Here is a 13721-nt window from a genome sequence, read left to right on the forward strand (position 1 = left end):
CTTCATTGTATTCCTGTAATATTATTATTGCTTTTCCTTTGCTGCCAAGCCTGAACCAGGCAACTTGCCTAAACAACAAGTAGCCATTCTGTGCTTATATGCTTGAATATCAATGTATGTTTTAAATGGTCTTTCTTTAGGGTTATCAAGATATTCGGGAACGGATGATCCACCGATCAACCAGTCAGGGTTCCATTGGCTCCCCTGTGTACAGTCGTCACAGTTACACTCCCACAATGTCACGCTCACCCCAGCATTTTCACAGACCTGGTAAGGACTGTTGCCACTTTGTGGTTCCTGATCGGAATCTTTATTTCTTTAAGTTGTGGAGGTGTAAAGGAGAAGAATCTGCTTCTTTGGGTTTAATTAAAAGATTTCTTACATGCTATAAAACTGCTTGATCTTTTTCCTCCTTCTTTTTGATTAAGTTTTTAACTAAAGAGGGCTAGAATTTCAGCTAATTATACAACAACATGTTTTTTTTGCAATGGGTCCTGTTATTTGGGAAAATGTTTGAATCTTAGGGGGAAATAGCATTCTTAGGATACTAATATAATACCAACTTTATGGCTTATACCTAAATGCCACCACAGTTCAACTCTTGGGCAATTATAATTGGTGTCTGTACTTACTTTTATAAGTGTCAAGTAAGACTGAATATTGAGCTATAGGCATCTTTTTAATTAGGCCCTGGTTTCTCCTAGCTTGCTAATACTCCTAATAATCTATTAAAACAGGTCACATAACTCCTTTGATGTTCAAAATTTAAGGTTATCTGTAATTTGGAACTTTAAACTTTGGAGCCAGATTTGAATGGGGAGAATTGCATCCCTTTCCCAAATCAGAGAAAGCAAATGTCCTTGTGCAAGCGATATATTTTTAAAATAGGAACCCTGTTATCAAAAGACTAATGTGCTTTTAGTTTTAGTTCCAAGGATTTGTTGTTGTTATTGTAGTTGGACTGAAAACAGTTGTTTTGCAGAAGGAGTTCTTTGTTTTAATGGCATGGCACAAAAACCAAATTTGGCGTATCGTATGATACTGACGATGATGTTTTAAGATCCACATTGCTCATTGAGCCAGCACATTTCTGCTTATTGTGATATTTCTCCATAAATGCTGGATTATGGATAAACCCAGACTTTCCCCAAATTTCATTCTGATTCAGAGCTTTGTCCAAACAATGGCCATTTCTCATTATTTCTCTTGGAATAATATGTTTCTTCCACCTCCTTTTTCTCATACAGATTAACACACACATAATGCGGGTACAGAGTTGCAAATGTGAATGGAGACCATAGACTCATGTGTCAGTAATAGAAATACTTTCTATAACAATAATAGACAGTCACGCTGTCTCTGGTTCCATTTCTGGAAGAATTTTGGTGCCCGCGCTAATATTTGAATCTATGCATAGAGCATAAAGTATAGTATTTCAAAAATTTTAATCCCTTAATTGTCATGAGAAATTATATAGACTTTAAAAAGCAATAAATTAAATGTTTGGTGCAGTAGGTGTAGAAAGTGTTTTTATTCCCCTTAGGATCAAATCTGTGGAATTTTCCTAAGAACCCAAAAATGACTGAGCCTGTTTTGCAACTATATTGAATGGTTTCCTGGTGTTGTTTATCTACATGGATATAGGCACACCCCTAAGATAGTTTCAGAAATCTGTTTATAGTATGGGAAAGCAATCAGGTTGCATTCCGAAATTCTTGTGGAAGATCTTCTTTGCTTTTATAAACTATACAGGGTGCTTCGTTCTTTACACAAATGCAGAAGCTTATAGTCTCTGCATACTCTTTAAAATGCTGATTTTAAAACTTTTTCGTCTCACACCAAACTGACCTGCTAAAGTTTTTAAGGCACACCATCAATTTTTTGACAATTGACAAGGCACACTGCCCTGCTTAGGGAGGCATCCTCCAATGGCCCTACTTACAAATGATACTCCCCCAAACTCCTTGGGCACACCTGTGGACCCAAAGCAATATGCCACAACAAAATCGCTGGTTGAAAATTGCAGCTCTTAAACCTTGAATGTGTTTTCACATGAAGAAATTGATCTTGAAGTGATAAATTGAATGATCAGTTGATCAAGAAATGAAGGACATATTCTTCAATTGCAAGCCAAATGAAAGTACTTCATTGGTAGAGCATGTATTCTGTTTAAGGAAGGTATGCCATGTTAAAATTTTTTGTTGCAAGTGGCACACTGGAGGCAAAGCACTTTTTGTCCTTTTTATGGAAAAGACCATAAACTTACTTCTAGAACAGCATTTCTAAACATTTGTCCCCCACTATATCACTTCTCATGGTCTGCCTGTTGGAAGTACCACCAGATGTAAGTGGCAATGATGTCATTAACAGTTACTACCAGATTGGGAAGCCAGACGCAATACAAAAAACACTGCTAAGAGGCTCAGGGTGTGTGGAAGGGCTTTTTAGAGTATACAGAAAGCACACGCTGGAGCTCTGCCTGCCGATCTGTGTCTCCTGTTGCTGCTTATTGTGTTGCATTGCTAGTCTTGTTGCCAATGACTGGGGTACTGCGGGTACTGGACACCACCTCAAGTACCATCAGTGGTACCAGCACCACTGGTTGAGAAATGCAATTCTAGAATGTCTTTACACAATAGCGAAGAGCTTGCTAGCTTCTCCATTGGCATTGTTTCACCCAACAGCTGCTGCTTTTGAAACTGACTTGAGCTCAGAGTGTAAGATACATACACGACAATCACAACTTACAGAAAGCATACTCTTTTATCCTGTGCCAAAGGGGTATCCAATACAAATCAGAGCCTGTCTTCACTTGCTTCTTGTGACTTTGTCTCGACCTCTGTTGCCTGGAACCTTTTAATCTTGTTTCTTCCTGCTTTTCAGAGCCTAGTATCCAATGGTCCTCTCCCTGCCGCTCCCCTGCTTTTGTCTTATTTTGTGTTCTCTTTTCTTTGTTTCCATTCTGTCCTACTTCATGATTCCTTGCTGCTGCAGAGCTGCTGTCTACTGGTGTGCAACAGTCCTCCCACCTGCGCACTAGCAGTCTCAGCTCCACCCACAATGACTCCCGTCCCTACTCCCCTTTCCGACACCACTTCATCCCCCATGTCAAAGGTAAGGTCAGGCCTTTCAAGCAAGTGTCCGATACACTGGAGAATTATTAGCTTTCTAGGCAAGCTAATAAGGCACCTCTCCACTAGATGGCAGTGGTTCCCAGCATGCCTGAGGCCTGCATCATGACTATGTTAGACCTGACATATCTTCTCTTTGAGGAATATATGTCCTTTCTAAGGGCCCTCCTTAAATTAGTATTCAAGAGTAAACTTTCTTACATTTAGGGAAGTGTGGCACTGAAAATTATGGAGGCATATTTTTAACCTAATTACCAAAATTATGACTACTTAGGGCCAAATCCTATGCACTTTTCCAGTGCCGGTGCAGCTGTGCCCATGGGTCATGCGCTGCATCCTGTGGTGGGGAAGCAGTCACAGAGGCCTCCTCACAGTATGGGAACATGTGTTCCCTTTCCTCATGGCTGCATTGCGGCTGCACTGGTGCTGGAAAGTTGGATAGGATTGGGCCCTTAGTATAGTTCAAATATAAAATTGTAATATATAGTGTCATTATTATCCATTTTCGGTTCTTTAAAATACGTGCAGTAGAATACTGCTGTTTCCAATATGTGGAGTGTAATTCAAAATTGTCATAATTCTGGATGTTGTTCCTTTTCTTCAAACTCAGTGACATGTCTCACATTTTCTGTAAGTTCTCCAGCAACACGTCTTCCCATGCCTGTACACCTCAAGTTAAAATCTAGCATTAAACCACCACTATGCTGGCATTGCCCAGAGTCATCTATCACTTACAGCAGCAGTCTTTCATCCTCTTCCTTGGTATTTAAGGCCAATTTCACTTCTTAATGGATAGTCATCAGGTAATTCTACCCATCAGATTCTTGAGATGAATATGTTGTACAAATGTGCCATATGAATTGGTATTTACAGGCACTCTCTGACTTATGCAAAGTTTCCATTCCAGGTGCCAATACATAAGCTGAGTTTTATGTAAGTCGGAACTGAGCTGTTCAATAGGAGCCACCTACACTTGTCACTCTGTACATCTCACCACTTGCTTTGCTCTGTAAACATAACATTCCTAGACTGCCTTATATTTCCTCACAAGAGCCCACAAGCAGTGGCATTGCTAAGGGGGTGTGGACCGCACCAGGTGATAGGCACGGGGGGGGGGGCACACACTAGTGACCAAAACTGCTAACATCGTGGTTTGTAGGAATAATACCATCATGTTATATATGATGTGTAATTTGCAGCAGAATGCAGTGAATAAAACCGGAGTGAAATATTTCCATTCTATCCAGAAAATAAACCTACAACTGTCTTATGTTACAAAAAAGTATGTTTCCTTAATTCAGAAGAGACCAATGAGACTGATTTGTTCAAAGAGCTAACGAAGTGTGATTATGACAAAGCATGGAGCCAATAAGATGTTAGTAAGGTGACATTCGGGGGGGGGAGGGTGATACCGCTAGTGACCAAAATTGCTAAAATTGAGATTTTTAGAAATAATACCATCACATATACCATTTGATGCGTAATTTATGACAGAATGCAATGAAAAAAACCACATTGAAGTATCTGTGTTCTATCAAAAGTTATAGACCAGAAAGCAGTGGGGTGGGCAATGGTACGTCACCACGCCCACAACCTGGTCATTGTGCCGCCCACTATGTGGGAGGAGTTCCATCATGGGGGGTGATGTGCTGGCCTCCCATACCGGGTGATGCAAATCCGAGTGATACCACTGCATGGAAGAAGGAGCGAGATTGCTGTGTTCTGGTCCTTGGAGCAGGGTTACCTCGCCCCTTCTTCCATGCAGGATGTTTAAATGAAAGAGGAAAATGTGGGTGGCTAGGAACAGTCTCAGCTTGCAGAGTGGTGACCAGTAACAGTGCAGCAGGTGGTGAGCGCAGGTGGCTTCTCTTGCACAGCCCAAACTTTATAGAAACTTCAAAATCGTGGCTCAGATAAGTCAGGGAGTACTTGTATTCCTTCAGATGATTTGAAAGAAGAATGCATCCTTACATGGTAAATCCCCACGCCAAATACACGATGCTACATTCTCTTATTTTCTCCATCTGAAAAGGGCATGGAAAAATAACCTTGTGATAGCTTATATTTATCACATCTGAAAGTCACGTGTATGCTGTGGCTAAAATTGATCTCTTTGAAATTGTTTTCAGAGATGTGCTTACTTTTAAACCTCAAAATATTTGCAACATCAATAATTATTTTGTCCTCCCTTGCTCTGTCCACCACTTGCTCTTCCTTCTAGAACCCCCGATCCTCCTCAAAGACTGCCCTGCCGCTTTCTTCATCCACCGTCCCTTTCTTTCAGTGCTCACCTGTCTCTTGCCCACGTAAGTCTTCTCAGCTCCCTGTACCCAGTCAGTGTCAGGACCTGATACAGCAGCAGCAGTCACCTAGATTAATTAATCACAATGGCAGGGTTTGTATGCTTAACGCCTGTGACATATTTTGTCCATCCTGGGCTAACACCAGTAACATTTATTGTTGAATGTTACACTGATAACTTTCATGGACAGTAATGCTTTAGCACAGTGGTCCTCACACCGGGACCCACTTTTTAGAATGAGAATCTGTCAGGACTCACCAGAAATGATGTCATGACCGGAAGTGACATCATCAAGCAGGAAAATTTTTAACAGTCCTAGGCTGTAATCCACACTTACCCAGGAGTAAGTTCCATTTACCATCATTGTTAAAATAATATATATAGTAGCTTGTTAAAAGTACAGGTCTGTAACATTTCCCCAAATGCAGTCACATACTATGGTGGCATCCAGTCTAATATATTAAAAATAAAATATTGAAATGAATGGGGACCCACCTGAAATTGGCCCGCGACCCACCTAGTTTGAGAAACACTACTTTAGCAGTAATGCTACTAGACCTCAACCTCCAAATTATCTCTTCCTGACTTTCGAGTGTGTGTTTTTATAGGGATTTTGTTCCCCAATTGCACAATACTCATGTACAACCTTTTCCTCTCAGTTTGCTCTAATCATCACGGTAGCAAAGCTCCCTTCATACTTTAAACGTGGGGTCCCTTAAAAACTGAGGCACAACTCATGTCTGCATGCACTTGATCCATAAATTCCTGTTTCACTTTCCATGCTGTAAACCTTACTATAGCATTATCATTTTAAAAAGTCATTCTCATTTTTTCCCATTACATTGAAGAGCCCATGGCTCTTGTAAATTTGACATCGCTAAACTTCACTGTGGATCAGCTCATAGTTATTACTTTCTGAAGTGTGAGATGTGGAATGTGAAAGTCTCTTGGAGAGTTGAAGTTTGTGCCCTGGGTTCTCAGTGTGAACTGCAGAATGAGAGAAACCAAACCAGGAAGGAAATGATTTATTTAAAGCACAATAACCATATTGTAAATCTTGCAGAGAGTCATGAGCTGTGCATCTGCACGCTACTCTGTGGTGACTTCATTCAGGCTCCTTTTGGCACATGGCACATGATAGAAATTGTGGAACTCGATCAGGTTCTGCAGTGCGCTTAGCTGCCATTATAGTGTTTGTGCTGTGTGTCCTAGGAAGAAATCTGCTTTCCATCTAGAAATTTTTTCCATTGTACTTTCATGTGAAGCTCTGAAACAAGAGTGCAGGAAGCTGTATTTCAGATGCACAAAAAGTTTATTTGTGTTACAGATTTTCAGCTCCTAGCATATAACCTGGATGAAATAGATTAATCCAGCTGGGAGGGTTGGGTGTAGAGCAGTGGTTTTCAAACTGGGGCGTCACAGTGTCCCAGTCTGAGAGCCCTGTGCTGTTTTCCTGTAAGAGGCGGGGAGGATGGGAAGGCAGAGACACGATGCCCAGATCACACCTCTGATGTTTTGGAATGGAGGACTTCCAGTCCTTATTTTTTATTTGCATTTATATACTGTTTATTATTTGTAAAATAAAAGAACTCCCAAAGTAGCCCTTATCTGTTACTGTTTTCCTGCTCTTGTTAGCTCTTACCACTCTTACTTTAGCTTCTACTCTTCTCCCTTGACACCCTTCCATTCAAATTTCACCTCCAGTCACTCTCCTCACATATTCTCCTCAGAACTTCTGCCATTGTCGCACTAACCAATGCAGTTTCTTCATCCTGTTGTATGCCAAAAGCTGTTGTGCACTGTTCTGTTCAGTTTTTCCCTTCTACACTGTGGAAAGGTTTCTGTGATGCCTAGACAGAAGTGGCTCCATTGTTATTGTTATTATGATTGAGACATACAAAATTATGCAGGGGATGGACAGAGTGGATAGGGAGATGCTCTTTACACTCTCACATAACACCAGAACCAGGGGACATCCACTCAAATTGAGTGTTGGGAGAGTTAGAACAGACCAGATATTTCTTTACTCAGCGTGCGGTTGGTCTATGGAACTCCTTGCCACAGGATGTGGTGATGGCATCTGGCCTGGATGCCTTTAAAAGGGGATTGGACAAGTTTCTGGAGGAAAAATCCATTACGGGTTACAAGCCATGATGTGTATGTGCAACCTCCTGATTTTAGAAATGGGCTATGTCAGAATGCCAGATGCAAGGGAGGGCACCAGGATGAGTTGGTGGGCCGCTGTGAGATACAGGAAGCTGGACTAGATGGGCCTGTGGCCTGATCCAGTGGGGCTGTTCTTATACTCTTATGTTCTTATTGGTGGTGCACTTCAGAATCTGCCCTGAAACAAGCATTACACTTCTGTTGGTATATTGAAACCAAGGCTAACCAGTCATGAAACAGGTTAAAAGTTTCTATCAAATGTGGCAAATCTGGATTGCAGTTTGTCCAAATCTTGTTCAGAATATTTAGAATCCTCCTAATCTCTCCAACTCCAGCCTCTTACTGGAGGGAACTTCTCCAAAATGGCAAATGTGTGTCCTGGTTTCCTTAATCCTATTTTAGGAATCCTGAATGTAATTTGTGGTGTGTGGCACCACCTTGGAGAGTTTTCATTTCCACTACTAGAGAGAGGAGGATAACCAGTTGTATGTCCAGGGAAGTTGTCAAAGGGTGATGGAAGCTTGACAAATGGCTCCTCTGCCACTGGCTCTTCTGCTAGTGGTAGCTAGTGGTCATCGGAGAGGTAAAGAGAATTTGAAAGCTCAATATTTTTCATCAGGCAATTTTAAAAAATGTATAAAGCGACAGAACATTTCATCTGATTTGACTTATTTTCTTCTGATATTGCTTCCTATTTTGTGATTCAGAGGGTAGTCCATTCAGACACGTCTTTACAAAGATTTAGTCAGGAGCCAAAGAGAACCCTACAACAGTAGGGCAGCCCAGTGCTATCCAAAATTGGGCTGCTGACTGGAGCACTTTCTGACAGTGGAACATATTTCTACTGTTGCAGAATGGCTGCTGATAGCACATAGAGTGCTTGGTTGGCAGCCGTTTTGGAAGTGCTGCTGCAAGAGGAGTTCACCTGAACTTCTTGGAATTACAATGGTGTTCTGATATGCCAACTACTACAAAGCAGTAGTGTAGCTAATGCTCATGTAGCCCAGTGCTGAGCTCAAAATGAGCTCGGAACAGGAAATGACATCACGCCTGCGCTTTTTAAAAAGTGAAATTGGGGGGGGGAACCCACCTCCTCCCCCCAGCAGCTCACTACTCACTTTTCTGCCACCTCCCACCAGCCAGTGGCATAGCTAAGGCATCTATCTGCTACCTTGGGTCAAAGAAGATTTTGTAGCCCCCCATGACAAAATCAAATTTAATTAAGTAATTAATTAAGTAAATAAAAAGTGTGCCCTTTATTGGTTAGAGACATTGTGCTGGGGTGAAGAGGAATGGTTATTCTCCCCCTGCTAAATATAAGAGGAGTATCACTTGAAAAAGTGCCTTTTTTACCCAGTTAACAGGGAGACTGTATGGAAATGCATGGAAATGAGAGCTGACTCGTATTAACATCTTATTGGTTCCATGCTGTATCCTAATAACATCTCATTGGCTCTCGGAACAATAGTCTCATAGGTCAGTTTTGAGTTAAGGATATCCACTTTTTTCCGTAAGGCAGTTGTGTTTTCATTTTCTGGTTAATTAGCCATAACTTTTGAAAGAATACATATATTCCAGTGTGGTTTATTTCATTGAATTCTGCATTAAAATTACCTTTCCAGTGATATATAACTTGATAGTATTATTCTTACATACCAAGGTTTTCACAGTTTTGGCCACCAGTGTCAGCTCAGCTTGTTGCCGTCGCCCCCAAGCTTTTTGTCTGGTACAATTGCTACCCCCTGCACCCCCTTAGCTATGTCACTGTGACAAAATGCAGCCAGCTCTCCAAGAAAGAATAACAGAATTGCAAGAGCAATTTGTTTCCTATATGTGGTAGACTAGAGAGAGAAGCTGATAAATGCATATAATATATTCATGACTGTTTATGGTTGCTAAATTGATTAAGGACCCAATCCTAACCCCTTATGTCAGTGCTTTCCAGAACTGACATAAGGGCAATGCAGCTCTGAGGTAAGGGAACAAACATTCCCTTACTTTGAGGAGGCCTCCGTGAGTGACACCCAACTGCAGGATGCAGCACATATCCCATTGGCACCGCTGTGCTAGTGCTGGAAAGCACTGACATAAGGGATTAGGATTGCACCCTAAAACATGTAAAAACACTGGAAGAGCCAGTCTCTGAAACATAGCATATAGTTTGTAACAAAGATGCCCAACAGAGTTGATCATCTCTGATGATCTGAGTTGATCTGATGGCTCTGATGGCTGAGTTGATCTTTTTTAGTGTGTGAGAATTTAGTAAATACAGAAAATAATGGTTAAGTATTATAGCATACTTTTGTGGAATGAAGTTTACCAGCCTTTCATCAAATTACCATCTTGCCCTTTATCCCCTGAATAACAAAAATGTCCCCAACATGCCCTGGCCTCTCTGTTTTCTGCCCCTGTAGTGTCATTTTCATGATATATGGAAATACAATTTGGTTTTCTCTAGGTAAAGGAATCTAGGCAAAGCAGAACATGGTTAATCTTTTCAAATCTTTTGTCTATGAACATTTTTGAAAATTGTTTCATTTTGATGTGTCCATATGAATTTGTCAGGGTATTGAGACACAGCCTGAGGAAATTTGCTGCCTGAGCATGGCAAGGCCTGAAAGCCTGGGGCTTGTATCTAGATGTAAACCCAAGGCAGAGGCAGAAACCCAAGATGTAAACCCAAGATGTAAGGCAGAAGAAAAGTGTGCCAGGTGACCCTGTACTGACCAATAGTGACTGGGTAAATGTGCTGAGTCACAGTGACTTTACAGTCATGATGCAAGTCAATGGGAAAGGAGCTAGAACATCCTGGGAGGGTGAGGTAATGCAGTCACAAGAGGATGAGGTAATGGGGATGAGGTCATTCCTTACCTGATTGGTCAGAAGAAGTATAAGAGGGAGGCTGCCGGAGCCTACCTTGTGGGTCGTTGTGAGGAGTTTTGGAAGATCGTGAATCTGTATTGGAGTTACTGAAGATCTGTGATTGCGACTGGCTGCTGCTTGTACATTTGTAAATACAGCTTGGTGGTGGACATCTACCTGGCTCGTGTTTTCATTCCATCGCTTTGCTATCTTGGGTCACTTCAGGTGCCAGCATTTCACTGCACTTTATCTTCCTCTGTGGGCTTTGCTCATCGCCTAGCCCCAACAGAATTTCATTTCTACATTTTGGAGGGGAAGTGTTCATGAAATTAATTGCACAGACTAGGAAATAAGATGCGGTTGTTTCTGCAGTTTTTTTAAAAGATATTTTTATAAGAGGGGAAAAGATATGGGAATATTAACCACTGGTAGATATTATGTTTGGTTGACAAGAGAACCAGTGATGACCAAGACAATTACCCTCATATTCAAGTCAAGTCAAGTCAATTACCCTCATATTGACTGGGTCAATTTGTGTTCTGGTCACGAAAAGGAGACCGGATTCCTTGACGTGCTAAATGACTGTGCCTTAGAGCAGCTAGTCATGGAGCCCACCAGAGGACAGGTGACTCTGGATTTAATATTTTGCGGTACACAGGACCTGGTTAGAGATGTCAATGTTACGGAGCCGTTGGGGAACAGTGATCATGCTGCGATCCATTTTGACGTGCACGTCGGGGGAAGAATACTGGGCAAATCTCTCACAAAAACCCTTGACTTCCGACGGGCGGACTTCCCTCAAATGAGGAGGCTGGTTAGAAGGAGGTTGAAAGGGAAGGTAAAAAGAGTCCAATCTCTCCGGAGTGCATGGAGGCTGCTTAAAACAACAGTAATAGAGGCCCAGCAGAGGTGTATACCGCAAAGAAAGAAGGGTTTCACTAAATCCAGGAGGGTGCCCGCATGGCTATTGAGCCGAGTTAGAGAGGCTGTGAAGGGCAAGGAAGCTTCCTTCCGTAAATGGAAGTCTTGCCCTAATGAGGAGAATAAAAGGAACATAAACTGTGGCAAAAGAAATGTAAGAAGGTGATACGGGAGGCCAAGCGAGACTATGAGGAACGCATGGCCAGCAACATTAAGGGGAATAATAAAAGCTTCTTCAAATATGTTAGAAGCAGGAAACCCGCCAGAGAAGCGGTTGGCCCTCTGGATGGTGAGGGAGGGAAAGGGGAGATAAAAGGAGACTTAGAGATGGCAGAGAAATTAAATGAGTTCTTTGCATCTGTCTTCACAGCAGAAGACCTTGGGCAGATACTGCTGCCCGAATGGCCGCTCCTGACTGAGGAATTAAGTCAGATAGAGGTTAAAAGAGAAGATGTTTCAGACCTCATTGATAAATTAAAGATCAATAAGTCACCTGGCCCTGATGGCATCCACCCAAGAGTTATTAAGGAATTGAAGAATGAAGTTGTAGATCTCTTGACTAAGATATGCAACTTGTCCCTCAAAACGGCCACAGTGCAAGAAGATTGGAAGATAGCAAATGTCACGCCTATCTTTAAAACGGGAAAGAGGGGGGACCCGGGAAACTATAGGCCGGTCAGCCTAACAGCTATACCGGGTAAGATGGTGGAATGCCTCATCAAAGATAGGATCTCAAAACACATAGATGAACAGGCCTTGCTGAGGGAGAATCAGCATGGCTTCTGTAAGGGTAAGTCTTGCCTCACGAACCTTATAGAATTCTTTGAAAAGGTCAACAGGCATGTGGATGCAGGAGAACCTGTAGACATTATATATCTGGACTTTCAGAAGGCGTTCGACACGGTCCCTCACCAAAGGCTACTGAAAAAACTCCACAGTCAGGGAATTAGAGAACAGGTCCTCTCCTAGTCTGAGAACTGGTTGAAGGCCAGGAAACAGAGCGTGGGTGTCAGTGGGCAATTTTCACAATGGAGAGAAGTGAAAAGCGGTGTGCCCCAAGGATCTGTCCTGGGACTGGTGCTTTTCAACCTCTTCATAAATGACCTGGAGCAGTGAGGTGGCAAAGTTTGCAGACGACACCAAACTTTTCCGAGTGGTGAAGACCAGAAGTGATTGTGAGGAGCTCCAGAAGGATCTCTCTTGACTGGCAGAATGGGCAACAAAATGGCAGATGCGCTTCAGTGTCAGTAAGTGTAAGGTCATGCACATTGGGGCAAAAAATCAAAACTTCACATATAGGCTGATGGGTTCTGAGCTGTCTGTGACAGATCAGGAGAGAGATCTTGGGGTGGTGGTGGACAGGTCGATGAAAGTGTCGACTCAATGTGCGGCGGCAGTAAAGAAGGCCAATTCTATGCTTGGGATCATTAGAAAAGGTATTGAGAACAAAACGGCTAATATTATAATGCCGTTGTACAAATCGATGGTAAGGACACACCTGGAGTATTGTGTCCAGTTCTGGTCACTGCATCTCAAAAAAGACATAGTGGAAATGGAGAAGGTGCAAAAGAGAGTGACTAAGATGATTACTGGGCTAGGGCGCCTTCCTTGTGAGGAAAGGCTATGGCATTTGGGCCTCTTCAGCCTAGAAAAGAGGCGCCTCAGAGGGGACATGTCTGAGAAATACAAAATTATGCAGGGGCTGGACAGAGTGGATAGAGAGATGCTCTTTACACTCTCACATAACACCAGAACCAGGGGACATCTGCTAAAATTGAGTGTTGGGAGATTTAGAACAGCTAAAAGTAAATATTTCTTTACTCAGCGTGTGGTTGGTCTGTGGAACTCCTTGCCACAGGATGTGGTGATGGCATCTGGCCTGGATGCCTTTAAAAGGGGATTGGACAAGTTTCTGGAGGAAAAATCCATTACAGTTTACAAGCCATGATGTGCAACCTCTTGATTTTAGAAATGGGCTATGTCAGAATGCCAGATGCAGGGGAGCGCACCAGAATGAGGTCTCGTTATCTGGTGTGCTTCCTGGGGCATTTGGTGGGCCTCTGTGAGATACAGGAAGCTGGACTAGGTGGGCCTATGGCCTGATCCAGTGGGGCTGTTCTTATGTTCTTATGTAAGACCTAATTCTGTGGCATATCCTTTTGTCATACATAGCCAGTCCCTCTATTTCCAGACTTACCCACTGAACTGAGAATGAAAAACCACCACTCTGTCTCCCATGATCACATCCTGCTCTGTTTTTTCATTCGTTTGCATATTTGCTCTTTATTATTTTTCTCTACTTAGTTTACTTCAGCTGAAATGTAACACTGTGTTTCACA

General features: G+C 42.3%; 1 protein-coding gene across 14 annotated transcripts in view; it reads left to right on the forward strand.

Annotated features, from left to right (window-relative positions):
* ABLIM1 (actin binding LIM protein 1) overlaps positions 1-13721 on the forward strand; it is a 174889-nt gene that overhangs the window by 124718 nt on the left and 36450 nt on the right. For all 14 annotated transcript variants that reach the window (XM_066620051.1, XM_066620045.1, XM_066620043.1 and 11 more), the window contains one exon: positions 141-270. In XM_066620051.1, the coding sequence (XP_066476148.1) occupies positions 141-270 (130 nt within the window). The remainder of the gene's footprint in view (positions 1-140; positions 271-13721) is intronic.

The sequence above is a fragment of the Tiliqua scincoides genome, chromosome 3, assembly GCF_035046505.1.
Source record: "Tiliqua scincoides isolate rTilSci1 chromosome 3, rTilSci1.hap2, whole genome shotgun sequence".
Lineage (NCBI taxonomy): Eukaryota > Metazoa > Chordata > Lepidosauria > Squamata > Scincidae > Tiliqua > Tiliqua scincoides.